General features: G+C 41.4%; 1 protein-coding gene across 4 annotated transcripts; it reads left to right on the top strand.

Moving 5' to 3' along the window:
* The first annotated feature begins 1,869 nt into the window (after positions 1 to 1,869).
* ubtf (upstream binding transcription factor) lies at positions 1,870 to 20,631 on the top strand. 4 transcript variants are annotated; one of them, XM_015362031.2, is made up of 22 exons: positions 1,870 to 2,190; positions 3,059 to 3,161; positions 6,148 to 6,203; positions 6,852 to 7,027; positions 7,395 to 7,478; positions 7,831 to 7,986; positions 9,592 to 9,656; positions 9,832 to 9,952; positions 10,913 to 11,023; positions 11,611 to 11,744; positions 12,556 to 12,697; positions 13,038 to 13,079; positions 13,726 to 13,824; positions 13,978 to 14,136; positions 14,808 to 14,954; positions 15,141 to 15,251; positions 15,650 to 15,738; positions 16,102 to 16,291; positions 16,836 to 16,883; positions 17,470 to 17,535; positions 17,687 to 17,806; positions 17,939 to 20,631. In XM_015362031.2, exons 3-22 carry the CDS (start codon positions 6,167 to 6,169, stop codon positions 18,044 to 18,046), a joined length of 2,205 nt encoding a protein of 734 aa, XP_015217517.1. In that variant the 5' UTR covers positions 1,870 to 2,190; positions 3,059 to 3,161; positions 6,148 to 6,166; the 3' UTR covers positions 18,047 to 20,631. The 4 variants fall into 4 exon arrangements, with proteins under 4 accessions (XP_015217517.1, XP_015217518.1, XP_006638177.1 ...); XM_015362032.2 differs by lacking the exon at positions 1,870 to 2,190 and adding an exon at positions 2,197 to 2,288; XM_006638114.3 differs by lacking the exon at positions 1,870 to 2,190 and adding an exon at positions 2,367 to 2,760 and having other exon boundaries at positions 13,981 to 14,136.
* The last annotated feature ends 878 nt before the right edge of the window (positions 20,632 to 21,509 follow it).

The raw sequence follows: 21,509 nt of genomic DNA, 5'->3' as shown, positions 1-21,509 counted from the left end.
ACACATAGGGATATTTAGAGACACCAATCAACTAGCCAGCATGTTTTGAAAAGTAGGAGGAAACTAGAACATCTGGCAAAGACCCACAGAGAGATTCCAACTTTATGCCATTATTTTGAAACAATAAATAAAATCCCCTGATTTTACAACAGTGGATTTACAGAGGGAGGTTAAATGCAGCTGAGACAGGAGACAGTTATAGATACTAACAGATAAATCATGAATATGGCCTAGATGCTGCTCAGAGACTGCTCAGCTCTATCTGTGAGCAGGTACTGTAGTCCCACCAGAGAGAGGCAAGATTCCAGAACTGTGTGTTTCCTGTGAGTTATTCAGCCTGTCCTGGGAATGGACAAGCACAATGTATATCCCATAATTCCTGAAGACTACATAGTAGTAGTAGCAATGCAGGCCACATTCCCCATGTTTAAGGGAAGGAAAGGTGTTTTAAGCAGACCTTAAAGAGGCAATATTGTTCATACACATTTCTCTGCGTCCTCACTGAAGGCAAGAGCTTACCACGTTAATGTGTCATTTCAAAGAGCCGGCTCTTGCCAGCCAAAACTTTACAGGTTTCAGTTAACAACAACGCAGAGAGGATGTGCAATTGAGACTACAAAACACTACCTAAATGAAGCCCACTTCTCATGTAGAAGAAACGGTTTTCAGTTGATTGGGCCCATGTCTCTGACCATCTGTGAACTACTAGTTCAACTGACACACCTACCAGTTTCAAGTGTAATTGTTACTAGAGGTGGAACTAAGAGACATTCTGTAATATTTGTGAAGTTACTAAATACTACACACATGTATGCAAATTGGGAATATAAACTGCATCTATTATATGCCATGAGCGCAATAATTGTTCAACAATACTTATCTTGCATGGATATATTAAGAAATATTTGTAATACCAGTACATACATTCATTTTCAAAACCTACCCTTTTCAAGTTTTTTTTTTTACAGGCCATCTAAATAAATAAAATAAAATATACAGTAAATTAGGAATAAGAGGCATTGTAAGGTCATTTGAAATGCATAGTTTAGTTATTTAGTGTTTTATCTTTAATCAGTTTTATACTGAGCACAGCGCAAAACACTTCAAAGTATGAAAAACTACAAAAAAAAAAACTCCCATTGTGACCATGAACAAGACAAAAAAAACATTGCCAAAGGTTACAAACAGCTCTTGGATGTTATTACTTCAATTCCCATATCAGAGAGATGTCTTTCGAGCGATCTTGAGTGATAGTATGTGTCTCGAAGATGAAGGCATTAGGTGAGAGAGCATTCCGAAGTTCCTCCTCCGATTTGCCCTTCCATGGCGTAAAACTCTAAAATGCATAAAAAGTTACCCACTTAAAATCGTGCTCCCAAGGAAACTTGGCGTCTGGGCAGGTTGCCACCTCTTTGATGTATAACAAGCCTGTGTGCTTATTGGAATGTCATTAATTTTCAGGAGCCTCTGGCTTCTGGATTGGCTAGTTCGGGCGACGCCCACAAACAACAAAGGTGGAGTTGGAAGAAATTAAAATGAAAAATGTAGGTGGTAAAAGACTTTGCACTGAGAAAATGCAACACCGAAATGTATCAATGAAGGCTGAATCTGACGTTTCGCTTTGGAAACTGTCATCACCAAATTTACTGAAGGAGACGTAAAAGAAACCCACACTTGTCAACTTTTTAGTATTTTATTTTCAAATATATCTAAAAACTACACTTCAAACAGCCTAACGGTCTTAATATAAAAATATTAATCTAGTAATATTTTTATTACTCTGGCTTTTTAGCCCATGATCAATACTAAGACATAAATAAAAGTGTCATACTTTAACGTTCAAGTAAAAAAAAAAAGAAACACAAAGCTACGTTTAAAACGACCAACGCAAACTAAATATCTAGACACGGGTACACACAAGAGTCTAGAGCTAGAAACAGCCCCCAAAGCTAATATCTGGAAAACAGATAAAGAAACGGCGAAGTTTGAGCGGCTCTGGGAGAGAAATGGCTGGGGTAGCGGCGCATAGCGCCTGGAAGAAACAGAAGGAAAGGACGAGTGAGATGGAGGCGGGGGAAGTTTCCATCTCTCTGCGGGGACTGGAGTGTCCATGCCCTGGGCCAGCGGTGCAGAGCTGGCCAACATTCAACCCAACCCTTCCACAGCGAGCTTGCAGCAGAAACGGAACAGGTAGGGTCTGGAGGTGTCTTACATTCAACAATAAAAAGTTTGGGGAGCGACCAACATCGAGACTAACGCACCAAAGCGAGCGTCGGCGGCGGCTTTCTGTAGGTTGTTTTTCTGCATTATGGAAAATGCCTTGTTCGAAAATGTGGAGTCGTGCGAGGGGAGGGCGCACTTCGAGGTCGCCATGCCGTTTAACTGGATCCGTGTCTCGGCTTGGCAATGCGCGTCTCGTCTCGCCTCGCTGTCGGTAACTCTGGGCTTTATTTGAGTGCAACGACAGCTTGACGTCGCGTATGTTTTCGGAACCGCTTGGTTGCGATCACGATACCGAGCCCTTTCGCTTTGATCCGGTTTTTTTTTTCCGACCCGAGTTGGATTTCCACGCGGTGGCTGCGGGGATAGCCGACCGCGTCTCCGCTTTGCCATCTGGGATCTCAGTCTAATTTCTCACCGCACGGTCTCGCCTTTCTTTCGATGCAGCGAAGCAGTCAGGGCAAACAGGGGAAAAAAAAAGGGGTGGCTGACTGATCTCGTTGTTGCGTGCCGGGGTGTTCAGACCTAGAATCAGCCCAGGTTAGTACGCTGTGGTTTTGCAGTAAGCCGATTTTGTTTTGTATGTGCGCGGCGGCGGCAGTGGCTTCGTTACCCAGCGAGGCTCCGAGAATGGCGATTGCAGGGGGGAAGTCGCCATACCAGCTGCCTGCCTACCATTTCGGATAAGAGATTTTTGTAACCTACTTAGGTTGCACGAATGATGGAAAAAAAAACATAAAATAAGCAATACAACGCTAATGTGTTTTTTTTTTGAACGGACACATTTTTCTGAAAATCTGCTTCCTCTACACCCATTACAAGCGATTTTCTTTTTCAGCTTCTAACACGCTGCTTCCTCAGTCGCCATACCGCCAGAGGAAACCTGTCTCCCCGTACTGCTTGTCGGTTCTACGCCGATTTCCACTGGATATCTGTTAAAGGTACGAGTTCTCGTCGTTTAACCGCATATTTAATACAGAGTGAAGGGAATATGAGTCGGTGTATGCGTCTGATTTAAAAATAATTTCCCGGTGACTGCGTTTTTCAAAACTTTTCCCCTATCACCTCGCCGCGGTGCTTAGAGGTCAACACGCCGCCGGTGAAGCTCGCCATTTCGGCTGGGCTTTGTGCTTTATCGGCTGTAAGGGACGGGGCTATGGCCGTCTCCCTCCCCGAAGCGATCGAACGGGGGGAAAATGGAGACTATGAAAATGAATTTCCTCCGTAACGTCAAGAAAAAAGGGTGATCCTGAAATTGGTGGCTACACTGTATCTGCAAGACGCGTGGAGCACAGACCAGCACAAAAGCCGTATGATAGCTCGGCTGCAGGCTGTGGAGAAGATTCAGCTGTTACTTTTTAACGTCGGACGAAGAAAGCGTTCCCAACAAACGGGATGTAGCAAGTCCAGGCAGACACGAAGTATATTTGCGTTTTGCATCGCTGTTTTGTTACTTATATGGAATCGTTTAAGGCTACAATTTTACGTGTCTGTGCATCCGTGTACAAAATTCGAGAAAAATATCATTAAAGGCACGAACGTGTAACAACCAGTTCTTGGCATTTTCAGTTTTAATATCGAGGTTAATAAAAACAAATCCCTGTTTTAATGATTCATTTTGATCATCCGCTGCAGAAGCATTAACGACCGTTCAGCCCGCACAGCCCGGTTGTTTGCTACAGCCGCCATTTCGGGTACAGAACCGGCAACGCCTCGCTGTGAAAATCCCCTTCATTTTTTTTCCTCTCCCCGAGGCAGAGCGAAATCGAATAAAGCGCTTTCGAAACGGCGTTTTACTTCACAATTTTAATTTATTTATATATAAATATCGAGCACTGATGGGTCCGTCATTAGTGTATGGAGAGCGTTTCGTTTGGAGAGAGGGAAAAAAAAAATCCTTCAAAATGCTGGGGGGGAGAAGCGCAGAGCACCATTGCGGCAAGTGGTGTTCCGCACGCTAGGGTGTGCGCTCTGTCGAGTCGTGCATTTTGCCGTCAGCCCGCAGAGCTGGGCTTCATTTCCCTGAGCAGCAGGGGCCGAGACCAGATCTTCCGTGCCCTGATCACCTGGTGTTCTTCTGCCCGTCACAGAGTTGCGTATTTTTTTCCTCCTCCTGCGCGTTCAGCCCGTTTTCAACCCCGCACCAGAAGAGATCGCCGGCTCTTGCGTCGGGAAACGAGCGAGGCGGTACAGCTTATCAGAAGGGTTATTTTCCAGCCAGCGCCTTGTCGCGCACAGAGAGTGTTGAGGTCTGAAGCCGTCACAAGTCTATAAACATGTCTCCCAGTGTAATGCAAACGTTTGGAGGGGCGGTATAATGTAGAGCATTTAAACACAATGCTGGGCCGGAGTTTTTTTTTCAGCCTGATTTTTTTATAGGTTGACAGAAGTGCAAACAAAACACTTTCTTTTTTTTGTTATGAATACATTTAATAAAATCCAAGATATCTATATTTGTACGTTTATATAATTTAGGCTTTAAAACTCTCAGGCTCACACCTAATAAATTTAATTTTTGCGAGCTTGCTACATACAATTTCCACACTTTTTAGTCAATGCACAAAAGGCTTAACTGAACTTTTTTTAACAAAACAAGGTAGTTTAAAACTAATTCCTGATTAACGTTAATTAAATTAATTAACTGTTTGCCTCTTTCAAGGCAATTTTTTTAAATGTGTTTTTTTGGGCCAAAAACCGTTTGAACTCCCATAAAATAAGTATGCCAACTTGGTATCAATTTGCATACACTATAGCTTAAGAACATGGACAATTGCAGTTTAACTGCAAATGCATATCAAAGGTTGAAAAGCCAAATTTCGTATATATTGCCCATCACTGCATCATCTGGTGCTTTAACCTGCAGGATGCCAAGCCTCATGAAAATACAGGAACAGAAATGACCACAAGTCCCACTAATCATCACAATATTTTTGTTTCCCCTGTTATCAATATTGATATTGCTAGAGTAACACCTTACATGGGCTTGCCTGCAGGATCCAAGTCCTTTTATAGCAATGAATCAAGATTGTGTAGATCATGCTAATGGACCAGAGTGGTGCATACACCCTGAGCAATATGCTAATTTTTGTGTACAACTGAACCCTTCATTAACAGGGAGGTAGGGCCAAGTGTGATGGTCTGGGCAGGAGTGTCCAATATCTACATCTACAAAGTACCCACTCATACGGATTGATGGCAGTCTGATTGCGCAGCAGAGTGCCGATAAAGCCCTGGGATGTGGTTTACTGTCCTTCTTTGAGCTCTTCTTAATATGACACCATTCCAGCAGGATAGTGGACATTTTCATGCTGAGTTAACTGCAACTTTCGTGTGAGAGGAGAATTCCCCAGACTCGAGCCCTCTTAAAGGGAAGGTTTGTGGCATCTGGGGAGCAGTGAATAGAAACATGCTTGTTCAGGTTTTGTAAGAGAAATAGGTGAGGATCCCACAAGACAGTATTTGCAACCCTTTTCAAAGTACATATCACAGATATACACCTTGTATTGTTTTCATCAGTGCCCTGCACAGCAGACCTACTGTTAGTTAAAAAAAATGCTCATCAGTATGGTCAATTTGACTAAGTACATGTAGGCAGCTGCGTCAGCATGCGTAGGCTGCAAAGGAACAAGTAAAGGTTTAGTCCATGCTGTAAAGAGAAGAAAAGAAACTTAAGTTTCAGCTGTAGAGTCTTCTTTGGGTGTGAGGGGGAGAGGAAAACCAGCAGTAGATGGGAGAACAAAAGCCGGGAGTGGAGAGGAGCTGGGAGCAGGGGAGAAGCAGTATCGACAGTCAAGTGGTGTGAAGTCAAAGTCTGCAAGTGAATAGAGGATTAGAAGAAAATGAATCAGTCGTTGAGAGAAGGGGGAAGTGTAATCCTAATTTGGCTATATGTCTCTTCAATAGTTTCTTTTCCTTGTAAATTCACAGACAAGGAGAGCTGTAGAGGATGAATGGTGAAATGGAGACTTCCACTAAAGACAACGGTGAGTTATGAAAACAAAAGTGTAGTCCCCTATGAATATTTTCAATTGAGACAGTAGTGAAAACAGGTTTACGAAAAAGTGCACGCATGGTATAATTTAATAGAACAATCTTGAAATGCATCCATTTAATAGTTACAATGACAAAGTACGTGTTACGTGAAGTGTATCCATTCTTTTCACAGAACATTCAGGAGTACAAGACTGGTGTAAAAATGTTCTTAACATTGTTAATTAATGCTGTTATTAATGCTGTGTGGTTTTAAGACCTGCAGCTTACAATTGGAAGTGATCTCTGCCTTTAGTCAGTGCAGCAAGGAAATGAATAAGAATCTCAAAGAAAAAAAAGGACATGAATAACAGTGCTTGTATCATAAATGGGCCAGTGGTTTAGGAATATATAGATACTTAATATGGACATTGTAATTCTAAGAAACTTCAAAGGTAAAAATTCCATCCATATCCAGGTCCAGCTGCATAATGTAGATTGTTTTCTACATTATGCTAAACAAAATAAAAAATGTCAGAAAACCTGGGGGACTAATTGTAGTTTCTCAGAACTAACATGTTATTAAAGGGTGGAAGCTTGAAGGCTGTCAGTGTCTCTTGGTTAGCTCTAAAAATACCTGTGTTTATATCTGCTATTTCCAGAACTCTGGTCCAAGGAGGATCTGTTAAGGTTGCTGGACAGCATGAAGGTCATCCTCCCTCAGAATGACCTGGGCAGGTTCAAAACAACAGAGTCTCACCTGGACTGGAATAAAGTGGCTTTTGATCATTACTCAGCAGAGATGTGCAAGCAGAAGTGGCTGGAAATCTCTCATGCGGTGAGAGGATTTCTGGGATTATTTCTCTTCTCCTTAGAGACCATGCCACAATCCTTGAAGGCCGAAGGATATTCATATTTTTAATCCTAAGGACATCACCTTTCATACATCACCTGCTTAAAAGATCATGATTGAATTGTCCCATGTGTTTACTGCTTGATTTGTTAGTTAAACCTGCTTAACAGGGACTCGGGAGACTTGGGTTGGTTTTAAATAAATGATGTTCTCACCTTCTTTGTTAAATGTGAAACATTTTATGTTGTGTTCTTTGGTATAAAATTTAATTTAATTCCTTGGATTAAGGCCTCTGTCAACTACAGTAATATAACAATATGCGCTTAGAGTCACAGGGATAATTGTGTTTTAGATTCGGAAGTTTCGAACGCTGACTGAACTGATAAATGATGCTCAAGACCATGTCAAGAATCCATATAAGGGAAAGAAGCTCAAGGTAAGTGTCTTACAAAGGCTCTCCTCTGTTGTTTTAGTGTTTATTTTTTTTACAGTTTTTGATGCATTTCATTTCTGAATGCAGCTATGCAGAGATAGCCCTCAAACGTTGGCATGCTCTTTGCTCACAGCGACTCTCATAAAACTAAGGTATTAAGGTATTACTTAATTGATCGTGATGAAATTGTTCACTTTTGCATAGTAGTTATCTTGGCCAAAACCTGAGGTCCAGTGTTATTGTCAATGGAAAACCAGTTTAAGAAGAGGAGGTTGAAATGAAAGCATCACACGGCATTCACGCCGAATGAATCTCTGCCTTTGCCGTAAACACAATTTATCCTGCCCTGCTCAAGGAACATCCGGATTTCCCCAAGAAGCCGCTGACCCCCTACTTCCGCTTCTTCACGGAGAAGAGGGCGAAGTATGCCAAGCTGCACCCCGAAATGAGCAACCTTGATCTGACTAAGGTCCTCTCCATAAAGTACAGGGAGCTCCCGGATCGAAAGAAGGTAAGGGGAAGGCATTAAGATTGCAACAGGCTCTACTGCATCTACCAGCACCTGTCACTCAGTGAAGAGGGTCCTACAATATAGCTGCTGGGAGCGGAGGTTGACTTGAGTGATGGGATGCCTTCAGCGAGGGTGTGGAAGTTTGAAGTGCCACCCCATCCCATTGTTCCAGCAGGGATGCCATTGATTAAGAGTCTGTGGCATTGAATTGCATGAAGTACCAGTCCGTCTGGCTTTCGATAGGCTGCTCTGGCCCCGGTGCTGGAAGTCATGAATTGTAGAGAGAGTGCTTATTAGCCTGGGGTGGAGATTCTGACTACGTTGACCAGCGGGTGTACTTTTATATATGATGAGAAAGAAAAAAATAAAATAAAGTAAAATATACAATTGGTTGTCCAGTTTAAGTGAGTTAATAGACATGGGAGATAAAGGTAAAAGATAACTTAGTTCTATTGCATTTGAATCTAGGTAGTCTAAATTGATGCCTAGATGCACGAGGCTCGGATCCACTCTGTTAGCGTACATTTTAAAACCTCAAATGCCCTTTAAATTCTCTGGGTTAATTTAACAGAACTTTTCTAGTATTAATTAAGGTATTTGAGCCCTTATTCAGAACAGTGCAGTGCGTTAAGCAGAATTATGTAGCTTGTGTGTGCTGGAGACTTGCATAGCTGAACGTCTGGGCCCAGGTGCCAGAAAGGTTGGTAGCTTCACCTGGGGCGACAGAATAAGCTGCATGATGTGTCTTTCTGTCACAGCTATTATGCTAGCAAGAACAAAAGTGAATCAGGCCTTCATTCTACTGGTTTTTTAACCCAGTTGTTCTTGAAAACCAGAGTAAAAAAGTAGCCTTTTTCTTTAAAATCGGATCAATAAAAGGCTTCTCGGAAAAAGCCATGGCCAGAGATGTTTTTTTTTAAATTAACTGCAGAGAGGGGTTAATGTACACAAACACTGTTATCCAAAGCCATATGAAAATGTAATTTGTATGTAAAATGTGCATGTAATATATATGTCTGTTGCAGATCCAAAATTCTTAACAGTTGGCTTTACTGATTTGTGAGAACTTATTTCATGCTGGGTCTTGGCACGGAATTGCAGCAAGTTAGTTGCTTGGGGCCTATAAAAGTCTTGCATGACACAATAATTCAACACGGTTTTGAAGCAAGTTTCCTGGGAGCCTTAAAGAAATGTCTGTTTCAGTTCTTTGGAAATAGCTACTAAACATTCTATGAAGGCCAAATGGCTTCCTCTCAATGTATGAATTTCCATCTGTTCCCTTAGTGCTACTGCCCTCTGTTGTCTTGTTCTTATTATTGCATTAAACTTGTCAAATAGATTTTGTTGAAGCCACGATTCACCTTTAGAATATATCAATCCCAAATTAAGTTTAAATTAAACAGGAGAAGATACTATTTTAACTGGAATTTTCACTTCATTTATAACAGCCTCTTTGGTTTGATCCAAACACTATGCATCTATCTGAAGATGTTTGCTTCAAATCCAGCCCCATAAAATGGTACAATAGAAACAGTCATTCTCCTCAATCTAATTGCTTTGATTTGCTTTCTCTCTGACTATACTTTTGTTGTATTTTTGCTGAAGTTGAAATACATGCAAGAGTTTAAAAAAGAGAGAGAAGAGTTTCAACGCAGCATGATGAAGTTCAGGTAAGATATGGGCTGAATATTACAAACGCATGATAATAAAATATGCAAATAACTTTAAATTGCAATAATGATGTTTATATCGTTATCATTTTAATTTGTTTCTCTGCTTACCATTGATGGAGAAACATTTGTACATTCATGAAAGTAATATAAGACATGGTCTTTCTATGTACAGAGAGGAACATCCAGATTTAATAGAGAGCAAGAAACGTTCAGATGTCCCAGAGAAGCCCAAGACACCTCAGCAGCTGTGGTTCAGCCATGAGAAGAAGATTTTTTTAAAATTGCACCCTGGAGTAAGTGAAGTCTGGTGTTGAAATCATTCCTAGTCCTTAAAATAGTGATGTCTTGTTCTTTCCAAAGTTCAGGCTGAATTATCTGTGGAAAACCTCAATCTAAAGGAGTGATACCAGTAGTTTAATGTTCTCTGCTCTGTATGGTTCTGTAGTACTATATAGTGGCTATCAAAAGTATTCACCTCCCTTAGATATTTTCACATTTTATTATGTAACAACATGAAGTTTTGTTTTCATTTTGACATTCCAGAGTGTTCTGTGGCAGTTAATGGCAGAAAGTCCCAATTAAATACATTAGGATTCCGTATTGTAGCACAATAAAGTGTGAAAGTCCAAGAGGTTATTTTTGATAGCCACATGCAAGTCTTGCATGACACAATAATGAGCATGATGGCATTTAGTTACTCTTTTTGGTTTGACAGTTGTTTTGTGACAGTGTCATAGTATATACAATACAGTGTTTGAAATGTTAGTGATGCTCGTGGTTTGCTAATTTTAATATTTTATTTTAAAAAATGAATGAAAAGATATTCTCTAATATCTGAAAACTGTGAAACAGACATGGTCTTCTGTTTAAATTAATGCAGATAGCCTTCGCTGTACTTTGAAGGGCCCGTTAATGAAAGAACGGGACAGGAGCAGCTAGTCATTTCCTTGGTGACTCAGTACTGTTAGTATGTTGTATGTAGGTGGTATGTTATGTGATATTGCTAAAGAAAAACAATGTACAGATAACATCTCGTATTGATATTTTATCACTGAATCAGTTTTTATTGCAAAGGATTTATTTCAAATGAGACTTTCGATGGAGGAAACTTAATAAATCATATAACTTCATACAGGGGGTTTTATCTTATACTGACAAGGCTGAGATGCAGGGCAGCCTCTCATGAGTCTAGTCTCACGTAGTTTGCATTGCTTTATTTAGAAGCCGCTAACAGTTGAAGTTATTGTCTTTAGGCAACCATAAAAGACATCAAGGAAGGTCTCGGGAAGCAGTGGTCGCAACTAACAGACAAGAAGAGACTCAAGTGGATTAACAAGTCTCTGGAGCAGAAGAAACTGTATGAGGTTGGTACAGGCTCTGTTACCTGGGTTGTTCACTGTACAAGTCACCTGTATTACATTGGTAACTGCAGGTGCTCTGTAGTTCGTAATGGAAGTAATGTCTGTGTTGATGTCTGGTTTAAAAAACAGTTGTTGAAGATGGTTGGTTTCTAGGGACCACTTAAAGCACCAGTTCGGCATTCTTGTCCAGAGGGGCGTTCCGGAGCAGCAGGGTACAACTGACAATTTTCTTTCCTGCAAGTCGATCGCCAGCTTGCAAGATTATCCTTTTACAAGTGGGAATGCCATCAGTCCTCTGTGGAATATTTCATTTGGACCAGTGGGTTTAAAATTTGGTGTAAGCGTGCCCTGTGTGGAAAACGATTTTGGGATTTTCAGCTTTGTTGTTCTAGTACAGCGTTGAAACCCAGTTGATTAATCATTCGAAATGAGGGGGAAATAATGGGTCTTTGAACAGTTAACAAAGTGTTTAGCTGCTGAATGTGGTAATCGGCAGATGCGATTGCACCGATCAGTGGCTGACGTCACGGGCCGGCGTGTCCACGTCTGAAGAGCCCTTAGCCGTGGTTCACTGCTCTCTCTCCCACCAGGAGGTGATGCGCGAGTTCATTCAGCAGCACCCGGAGCTGAACATGACAGAGGAAGGGATCAACAAGTCTACCCTCACGAAGGCCGAGCGGCAGCTGAAGGATAAATTTGACGGCAGACCTCCGAAAGCTCCTCCGTGAGTAGCTGACCCCCCATGTCCAGCCCAGTAGCCCTGCGGACTTGTCCTGGTCAGCCTTTAACGGCAGGTTTTTTAGCAGCAGGCCACTGTGGCAGTTTCACTGGTCTATTTGCTTGGGTGAACTGTGATCGTAATATGGCAGACAGCTGTGAGAGGCTTTCCTTGAGCTTAGCTCTGGCTATGAACTTGGGCTCATGAACCAGAGATGTCATTGGAGCTGTTTCAAAATAAGTCATGCAGTGAAAAGCAATAAGGTTTACCGGATTATGTATTATATTATATTATTAAAAAGTCTAAAATAACATTATGATAGAAATGCATGCTTACCAAAGCTCACCATTATTATTTGCTTAGCAGGCAGCTTTATCCACTTACTTAAATTCAAAACGAAATGTAGGTAAAGTATGTCAAAATTAAATAGGTTGTTAATAGTGGGGATAGTTCATTTTTCACATAAATGCCACATCTTTTGAAACGTGACGCGATTAGGTTTTTAAGTCATAAAAAGTAATATGTACTGTTCGTACAGAACATGTGGTTTCTCAAAGCTGCCTGTTTGCACGTGATAAAACTGTAGTGCTCTTGGTAATGCTGTTCTAAACATCTCTTGAGCATTCTGAATCTGATGCTGATAGCCACCAACTAGCTTACTATCATAGTGGGACATTTTCCCACTATGTACAAAGTGTTTACAAGTGTTCTAGAGTGTCTAGAATGTATTCCATAAGGCTCCTGCCTTTAATGATGCCATCTGCTTCCTGCACTTGGGTGGCAGGACAGTGGTAATTCGTGTGTGCTGTGTGCACAGGAATGGATACTCGATGTTCTGCGCAGAGCTCATGACCCGAATGAAGGATGTTCCCAGTACCGAGCGCATGGTGATCTGCAGCCAGGAGTGGAAGCTTCTCTCACAGGATAAGAAAGATGATTATCAAAAACGCTGCGAGGTGGTAGGTGTGCCCCTGAACTCCCACCTGAACGTGACCGAGAGAGAGAGAGGGCCCCCTTTCCTGTCCTCATTATCCAGTGCTTTTTACAGAACCCTTTTTCATAAGAGCATTGTGTGCCCTTTCAGAACTTACATGATTATTGATGCATACGGTTCTAATACGGAACAGAGATGACCGTTTCTTACAATTTATGTTGATGGAAATTAACCAGATCACAATGATCCTTGATAATGAAATCTGTTTTGAATCCCTGAACATTAAATGTCTATGTAGGAGAAAAATAAAATATCTGGCTTATTTGAAGGTAATTTATTCTCTTTAATTTTTTATTTTTTTACAGAGAAAGAAGGAATATGAAATTGAAATGACCCACTTCCTGTGTGTAAGTTTCGTTTGCTAAATTGTTATTTTAATATTTGGGAGTAATAATTTGTGACTATATTGAAACAATCATTTTGTATTGTTTACACAAATGTGTTTTAGACAATATATACTAACACAAAACATTCATAACATGTTGAGCCAGAGGGGCAGCACAGCATTGCTGCCTCTCAATGCTGGGGCCCTGGGTTCAGTTCCCAGGCTGCTATCTGTGTGGAGTTTTGTATATTCTTCCCATATTTACAAGGATTTCCTCTAGATGCTCCTGTTTACTCGAACAGCACAAAGACATACTGGTAGGTTAATTGGATTCTGGGAAAACTGGCCCTGGTGTGAGAGTGTGTGTTTTTGTGTTTGTGTCTGTGTGCGCCTTGCAATGGACTGGCATCTCATCCAGGGTGCATCCTGCCTTGTGCCGGTTGCTGGCATGGGTGCTTCTGCACCCTTGGGACCCTGAATTGGATGAAGCAGTTACAAAAATGGATGCTGTGCAGTCTGGGTTTAATAGATTTTATCGCAATTACCTCCTGAAACAGAATTCGGTCTGCAGTATGGAGTGAACTCTTTATTGACACGAGGGATAAAATGTGTAGTTATTGTCAGAAATAAGATGAACCCCTTTTTGAATGGGTGTCCTCTCATTTTAGAGCATCTCTGAGGAAGAGCAGCAGAGGGTTCTGCGGGAGGAGAAGATGCTGGGCTTCAGCAAGAAAAGCCCTTCGGCCAAAAAGAACACCAAAAGCAAGGTGAGAAGACCACTGTCAGTGTTAGAGAAGAGGGGTCTGTGAAGCTTTTCACCAGCAGCCACTTCCAGATTCTTTCAGTAATGCAGCTTCCTCTGCGACTTCACTCGGGGGCCGGCCAGGTGTTCATCTGCTCTGTTCCCTCCCGTTGCGTAGCAGAGCGGCTCCGAGAAGCCCAAGCGGCCCATCTCGGCCATGTTCATCTTCTCGGAGGAGAAGAGGCACAAGCTGCAGCAGGAGCGGCCGGACCTGTCGGAGAGCGAGCTGACGCGGACACTGGCCCGCATGTGGAACGAGCTGTCGGACAAGAAGAAGGTGAGGCGTCATGTGGTGCTGCACAAGCTTCACTCAGGACCATGGACGGCCTGAGGCTAATCTGAGCATCATTTCACATCAGTCAAATGGGTTAAACCCATGGGGGGTCTACACTCCTTTGAGGAAACAGAGTACCCTACACACTGGAGGTTACAAGTTCCAATCCATGCTGTGCCACCGGCCCGTTTTACTAGCATTAAAGCTACATCTTCATCATTTTAGCATTGCTATATGTGTCTGTTGTATTTATGTTAATTGCTAAAAATATTGGTAAATCCAAGTCGGATGAATAGGAACTCCGTATGGGAGGCAAAGGATTCAGGACCTTGAAATAGATTTCCATTACTTTCTCTGCCCAGAACAATCTCAACCCTGCTGAAAGCTGGTGGAATTTGCACTTTAGCCCCAGACTGTTCCCACTTCAACTGAACTAGCCCTGCTGAGATGGGTTTGGTCTGCAGATGTCCTTACAGCTTGTTTGAGACCCAACACCTCCAGTTCAGCAGGGTGTCCTTGTAGTTTAGCCTGGGTGTATGACTCCTAGGTTAACAAAGATGGCAAAAGTCAGACTTGAGCGTTTTTGTCTTGCAACCAGACTTTTTAAACTGGCCATCAAACACTTTCCATTCTGGAAGTTTAGGGAGTTACCTGTAACCCCTTGCTTCCCCCAGGAAAAATACAAGCAGCTGGAGGCAACGCTGAAGGCCGAGTCGGAGAAGAAGGGCCCAGATGATCGTGCCAGACTGCCTGAGTCGCCTAAAACTGCCCAGGAGATCTGGCAGCAGAGTGTCATTGGGGATTATATGGCCAGATACAGGGTGAGTGGGTTACATGCTTTTCTCATCACTGTGTTAGTGCTTCAAAACGGGATAAAAGAGACTCCTTTTAATTTGATAAAAAAACAGGCTCATGGGAATGCCTGTTCTATAATATTTCTGTGATTCCAGCAGGTACAGTATTTGTGTCTTCTTTGATTCATAATGTCTTCCTCATTCACGTCCCAGAATGACCGCACCAAAGCTCTGAAAGCCATGGAGGCCACCTGGAACACCATGGAAAAAAAGGAAAAGATCATGTGGATCAAGAAGGCAGCAGAGGATCAAAAGAGATATGAGGTACAGGAAGAAACAGCACAGCCAGCATTGTGCTGAGAATTTTGTTTTCCCCCATCAGTTTTGCAAGGAATTTCTTAGAAGAACGTTGAAATAGCCTATTTCTAGTGATTACTTTGAGATGTGTTAGAAGCATTTTTAAAACATTTTATAAGATGCAAATCTGTTTTTATGTTCCTATATTCCTAGGTGTATTCGATTCTCGTGCATGCTACCTGCTCCAGAAAAAAAATGGTTGAAAGAAAATATATAGTGGTGAAGATTGTAAGTGCTGCACCATCTACAGTGTTCAGTCAGCCATTTATCTAAATTTCAGTTCCAGATTATTCCCAGAGCCTCAGAGGAATTGCTTGGAACTTAAAGCAGTAGTGTCACTGGGGCCTCCATATTTTATCTTTCAGAGGGAACTGAGTGAGATGCGTGCTCCCCCTGCAGTGGTTAACCCAGTAAAGAAGATGAAGTTTGAAGGCGAGCCAAAGAAACCACCATCGTGAGTATTTTGGTTGTATAATGAGGGGTATCATGTGGGAAATGCAAAAAAAAATCTCTGAAAAATTGCAAGAAAATAACATTGTATAGGTATCAGATTGTTCAGATCTCACAAATCTGTGGGCAAGACTAAAGGCTCCTTGAGAGTAATGTGTAGTTTATAAAACAATGTTGTAGCTCTGGGTTTCCGTATGCATATGAGTCCGGTTCTTTTTTAAAATTTTGTAGCTCTGTAGTTTTTTGTCTAGGAATGTAATGGCTGTAAAACAAGAAATAGTATAGTACAAATAGTTTATATTTGCTTGAATAGTAAAAGGAGATGTGTGCGGTCATGCTATAGTGTCTTGTCCTGCCCCCCGTTCAGAAATGGGTACCAGAAGTTCTCCCAGGAACTGCTGTCCAGTGGGGAGCTGAACCACTTGTCTATGAAGGAGCGGATGGTGGAGATTGGGGGGCGCTGGCAGAAGCTGCCCCAGACCCAGAAGGACCGCTACAGGAAGATGGCAGAGGAAAAGCAGAAGCAGTATAAAGTGCAGCTGGAGCACTGGCTTGCGGTAGGACCCACATTTCTAGAGAGGTCTCAATCTAAACCTGTTGCAGGGATCTATAATCCAGCCACCCATCTGCACCCACCAGCTAGCTGCATGAAGCTGGACAGGACGCCAGTCCATTGCAGTTGTCAGAAACATGGCAACCCAGGCCTACTCTGGAGATCTTTCTAATATAGTCACACCATTTAAATTACTGAAATGGAGATTTAAAGGATCTGCCCTAATTTGATACAGCCAATAAGAAATGGGTAAGGCTTTTTTATAAACTTTAATACAGTACCCACAGAGTGCTTATTAAAACAGAATAGGTACATTTTTTCATTATTTGTAAAATATCACTCTTAAATTAAACTTTTCTGTGTTGGGTATCTTAAGAGTTGAAATGATGCAGGATTTTTGTTTTCATTTTAGATGCCTAATATATAATTTTTAAATGATTTCTTTTAAAATCTATTGAAACATCTAGAAAAGTTGTAGCATTGCTGTTAATCAATGTGAACCAATGTGACCTTTTTTAAAATATTTTTTTCCCCACTTTGTTTTCCAGAATCTGTCATCACAAGACCGAGCCGCTTACATCGAATACACATCAAAAGTAAGTAGGAATATACGTAAATACAAAAATACATAAAAAGGATCTTATTGAATATTCAGAATATGGAACAGTTCTGAAATATCTACTATAAGTCATTATTGGGGGGGGGGGGATAGAGAATAAGATAATGGGGTACTTCAATTAAAATATTTGAAAGGTTAATTAAAATATTCAAAAGAAATGTAATTGAAAGTACATTTCAAAGTCACTATAGACACCATATAGCTTTTTCAGCCAAAATAATCAGTAGGGATAAAGAACATAAATGGCTTTTAAATGACTAGACTTTTATTTTTTTTATATACAAGATGCTTTTGCCTAATTTTAGGATAGTTGGGTTAATAAAGGGGGTGGCTCCATCACCAGCTGAAGTCTCATGATCCCAGTCTGTTGTGCAGCTAATTTGGAAGTTGATCTTAACGACCTCTGGCTCCATTTCGTTCTGCTGTGCCCTTCTTTCATTCAAGAGCCCGCTGGTCAGAGCGAATCCCAGATAAGCAGATCAGCGAATGTTAAATTCACTGATGTCGAGGCCCTGCTGGTGATCCAAGTGGTGGACGCTCAGCTCCTCTGTTTGCTTTCACAGAAACGCAAAGGGAAATCAAAGCCTGGTGGGACAACCGCAAAGGTGAAGGCTCTCGTCAATAAATCGGTAAGTTCTGCAGCGTGGATCCGTCCTCTCTTGTCGTCTCTTTTTCCTTTGTGAACGCGGGACCCTCTGTCTCACTGCTCCAGGGGAGCGCGATGATGAAGTGAGTGTGAAAGGAGGGGGGACCGCTGAGACATTTTTTTTTAATGTACAGGATTCCGAAGAGGAAGATGAGGATGAGGACGATGAAGAGGAGGAGAAGGCGGCTTCTTCAGATGAAGAGTCTTCCAGTGAGGAAGACAGTGAGGAGGAGGAGGAAGAGGAGGATGATGAGGTTAGGAAGTGTGGGTCTTGCAAACGACTCCTGGGCATCCTTTCTTTATTAGTTCTAATCTAGAGTGGTTTGAAATGTAAATGTATGACTGACAAATGAACTTTTTTAATTATTTCCCCCCGGCGTGTTTAGAACGAGGAAGATGATGACGAAGAGGTGGATGACAAGGAGAACAAATCTGAAAGTAGCAGCACCGGCTCGTCTAGCTCTGAGGAGTCCTCCGACTCGGATTCCGACTGATCCAAGGGATGCCCGTAGGAAAAGAAAATCCATCCTTCCTGACTGTGAGCATTGCAGAGCCAAGAAATGGGGGAACAGTTCCCTTCCATAAATGCTGCTGTAATAGCACTCCCCTCCCAGGAGGAGGCACCCTATGAGCCGAAAAGACAGACAGCAAGAGTGCTTTTTGTGCAAAGAATCCCTTCAAATTCCCCCTGCCCTAGCTTAAACACACAGACACCTACATGCTGGCCTTTAGGGACACGTGCGCTTTGCTGCAAGAGCTCTGTCCAGCTGACTCCCAACAGCCTGCTCCCAGAATGTTTCTCCATACTTTAGTTTTTAACACACAGTTCTTGAAAAGAACACTCACACCTCTGTCAGAACAATGCGACATGTTATAAGGAGACTTGCTTTCACGTTTGGGGCAAAAAAAAGCTGAACACCAAGACTTTTGTAAAGCATTGTAACTTTTAAAAAACTGAATACCACTTTTAAAGCTTTTTTGTGATGTGATGTAAAACAAAATGCCAAATTCCCTTATTCTGCCCAGTAACGCTTTTTTGAAAGGGACATTGTTGAATCTCACGGCTACTGTATGCGGTAGGTATTCCCAGTGACGAGGAGTGAAAGAGTACAGTTCACTTGCAGGCAGAGCAGGGGAGAGGTATGGGACCACACACTTCCGTTTAAGCTAACGCATTGATTCAAGGCCTTTGTTGTCAAACAAGTGTTTTTGATTGTGATTTTCATGAAGAAATAAGCCAAGAAATAAGCCAAGGCTAATGACCTGTTAGGTTGGCCAAATATCAATTAAATGTGCTTTTGCTACAGAGTTAAAATGCTAGTTACCTGTTTGGAAAATGTTAAGTGGAGTAATTTCTTACATCACATTTAAAGACTGGAATAAGACCACCATCTACTGTTTTCAGTTTATGAATCAAACTCTTTGGTGAGAAGGCCTAAAAGCCACAGCTAAGCAGACAAGTTTAAATGCTTGTTCAGAAAATGTTACTTGTGATGCTTGATGAGTAGTTTCAACATCAGCATCTGTTTATATTCTTTTGTTCGCCATTAGATTAGTAGGGGGACTCAGCTTGCAATCGCAACCTTTGATTCTATGTCATTTAATTTCCCAGACTCATTGACAGTATTTCAGAATCATTTCCTTTAGTCCTAGATTTGTTACGACCAACATCCTTCCTTTTTTACTTTTTTTAGTGGTAGCTCACCTTTTCAGAAGCTACTAAAAAAAATACAAAAGATTTTAAGGAATCAAAATGCACATGCTTTCGTTGAAAAGAACGACAACAGAACGCCAAGAAAGGAAATTCAGTCTGTGGCTTTCAAAAGTTGATTTTTTTTTCAAAGAGAATGCACTCCCAGGCTACTGTACTCTATGGAGCCCCCTAGTGGTGTATGATTAACTGTACTGCGTGATTCTTGAGCCTCAGAAATGCTAGGAACCATCCATTTGCGATGAGCTGTTGTAAACCTAGTATTTGTAGGATGGAAAATAGCTTCTGTGCAGTTAGGGTCAGATAAAACAGATTTTGTTTTATCCACATTGTCCTTACAAACCACTGTTTTTTATGAATCCTGATTATAATCTCTACTGCAGATTGTCAGGTCTCCCAGTGCAATCAACAGACAGCTTCCAAAGGTGAAGATGTGCACTTAAACTTTTATTCTTACTTTTTATTTACTTTCATGAGATTCCTACTAAGTTACCAATTAGGTATTATAATGGTGGGTTAACTGTTTTTATTAAACCAGAACAAATTTGCATTTAGGACATCATTTTTAGTTTTTAATCTTAAATATTCTAAGACCTTTCCTGTGAATTCCCCACTAGCTTAGTGTAAAAAGACCACATTTTTTTGTTGGGGAAAAGAATGTCTAGTGAGGCCAAGCTGAATGAGTATTTTTCCTAGTAAAAAAAATTATGAGCACTCACTTTAGTAAATGGATGCATAAAGAAAAAAAGTCATGGAGTCATTCACCTCCACCCATGAGGAAATATTGACATTGAAATTAAATATTTCATAACTGGATCCAGAAGTCTTTTTAAATCAAAGGAACAGTCTTCAGGCATTACAATCCTGAGGCCAAGAGCTGTATTTCACTGTGGACTAAGATAATTTGTTTTCTGCTTCTTTGTTATACTCTGTGCAGTGCATACTTTGAAACAGGAAGAGTGTCACTGGTACAGTCCCACAAGTTATTAAGTCCCTTTTGCCAGTTTGTTCATAAGGAAATGAATGCATTAAAGCTGCACACTGGGAATTTCTAGTATGGAGGGGGGGGGGGGGGGTGTCATGTGTTGGGTCTAATATGGTTGTATGGTATTTGTATATAATGCTCTTTGTAACAAGTGGCTTTTGTTTTACTTGTAAGTATATTTTTATTTTGTGGAGAAAATCTTACTGTTATTTGTAGGGCGCTGCGGGGTTAATGAAAGCGAAGGCGCCAGTCTCGGCTGTAAGCGGCGACTTTAGTGCGTTTTTGCACTTCCCAGATGCATGCAGCTCTCGGGAGGTTTTTTTTCTAATGTTTCAAAAGTGTTTTTTTTTGTAGAAACAATAAAAAAAACAAACAAAAAAAAAGCTTTGCAGATTTGTACTGCTCACGACAACCCAGAAAATCTTTATGATGTTTTATAGCAAAAGGTGTTCTTTATTTCAAGTTATTTACTATTTGGGGCAAGTAAACTTTGTTTTTATCAAAATAACGGTGTTGTTTATTGACTTCAGAAACTTGCATCTTTTGCAAAGTCTGCTTTAATGATATCTTTTGGGTGAGCTTTTACAACATATTTACTATAGTCTTTTTTTGCACTTAACCAATATTCAACCATTTTAATGAAAATAAGGGAGATGTACCAGGCCATACCTAAATCCAAGACTACAAATTCCCGAAGAACTCCTTAAAAGGGGGAAATCTGTATCGACTAGCTATAGATGTGCAATAAGCTGATGGATATATCAATTGAGAATGTTGATTAGGTGGCACAATGGTTAACATTACCTCACAGTGCTGGACCTGGGGTGCTGTGTGCATGGAGTTTGTATGTTCTCCCCATGTTCTTGTGGGTGTCCGCCAGCTGTTCTGGATTCTTCCCGCAGTCCGAAAACATTGGGGTAGGTTGTTTGGCTTCTGCGAAGATGAGTGAGATTGTATCTGTGATGGACTGGCGTCCCATCCAGGGTGGATGAACAGGCTCCACCGCAACTCTGAATTGGAAAAATGGGTAAAAAGAACGGAACAAAATGCAGATTAATGGTTAAATAGCACAACTTTAATTTAGAATTTTAGATGATGAAATATAAAATGAACTAAAATTAAGTAGGGGAGAGAGAAGCTGGGGGTCAGAGCGCAGGGTCAGCCATTTATACGGCGCCCATGGAGCAGCTGGGGTTAAGGGCCTTGCTCAGGGGCCCAACGGAGTAGGATTCCTCTGCCGGCCGCAGGATTTGAACCAGCA

The sequence above is a fragment of the Lepisosteus oculatus genome, chromosome 28, assembly GCF_040954835.1.
Source record: "Lepisosteus oculatus isolate fLepOcu1 chromosome 28, fLepOcu1.hap2, whole genome shotgun sequence".
Lineage (NCBI taxonomy): Eukaryota > Metazoa > Chordata > Actinopteri > Semionotiformes > Lepisosteidae > Lepisosteus > Lepisosteus oculatus.
The sequence above is the reverse complement of the archived record's forward strand: the minus strand, read 5'-3'. Positions and strand labels throughout refer to the sequence as shown.

Coding starts and splice junctions, on each gene's coding strand:
- ubtf (XM_015362031.2), top strand. CDS start 6,167: ATGAATGGTGAAATGGAGACTTCCACTAAAGACAACG. Junction 7,028..7,394: donor GGCTGGAAATCTCTCATGCG/GTGAGAGGATTT, acceptor ATTGTGTTTTAG/ATTCGGAAGTTTCGAACGCT. Junction 9,953..10,912: donor TTTTAAAATTGCACCCTGGA/GTAAGTGAAGTC, acceptor TATTGTCTTTAG/GCAACCATAAAAGACATCAA.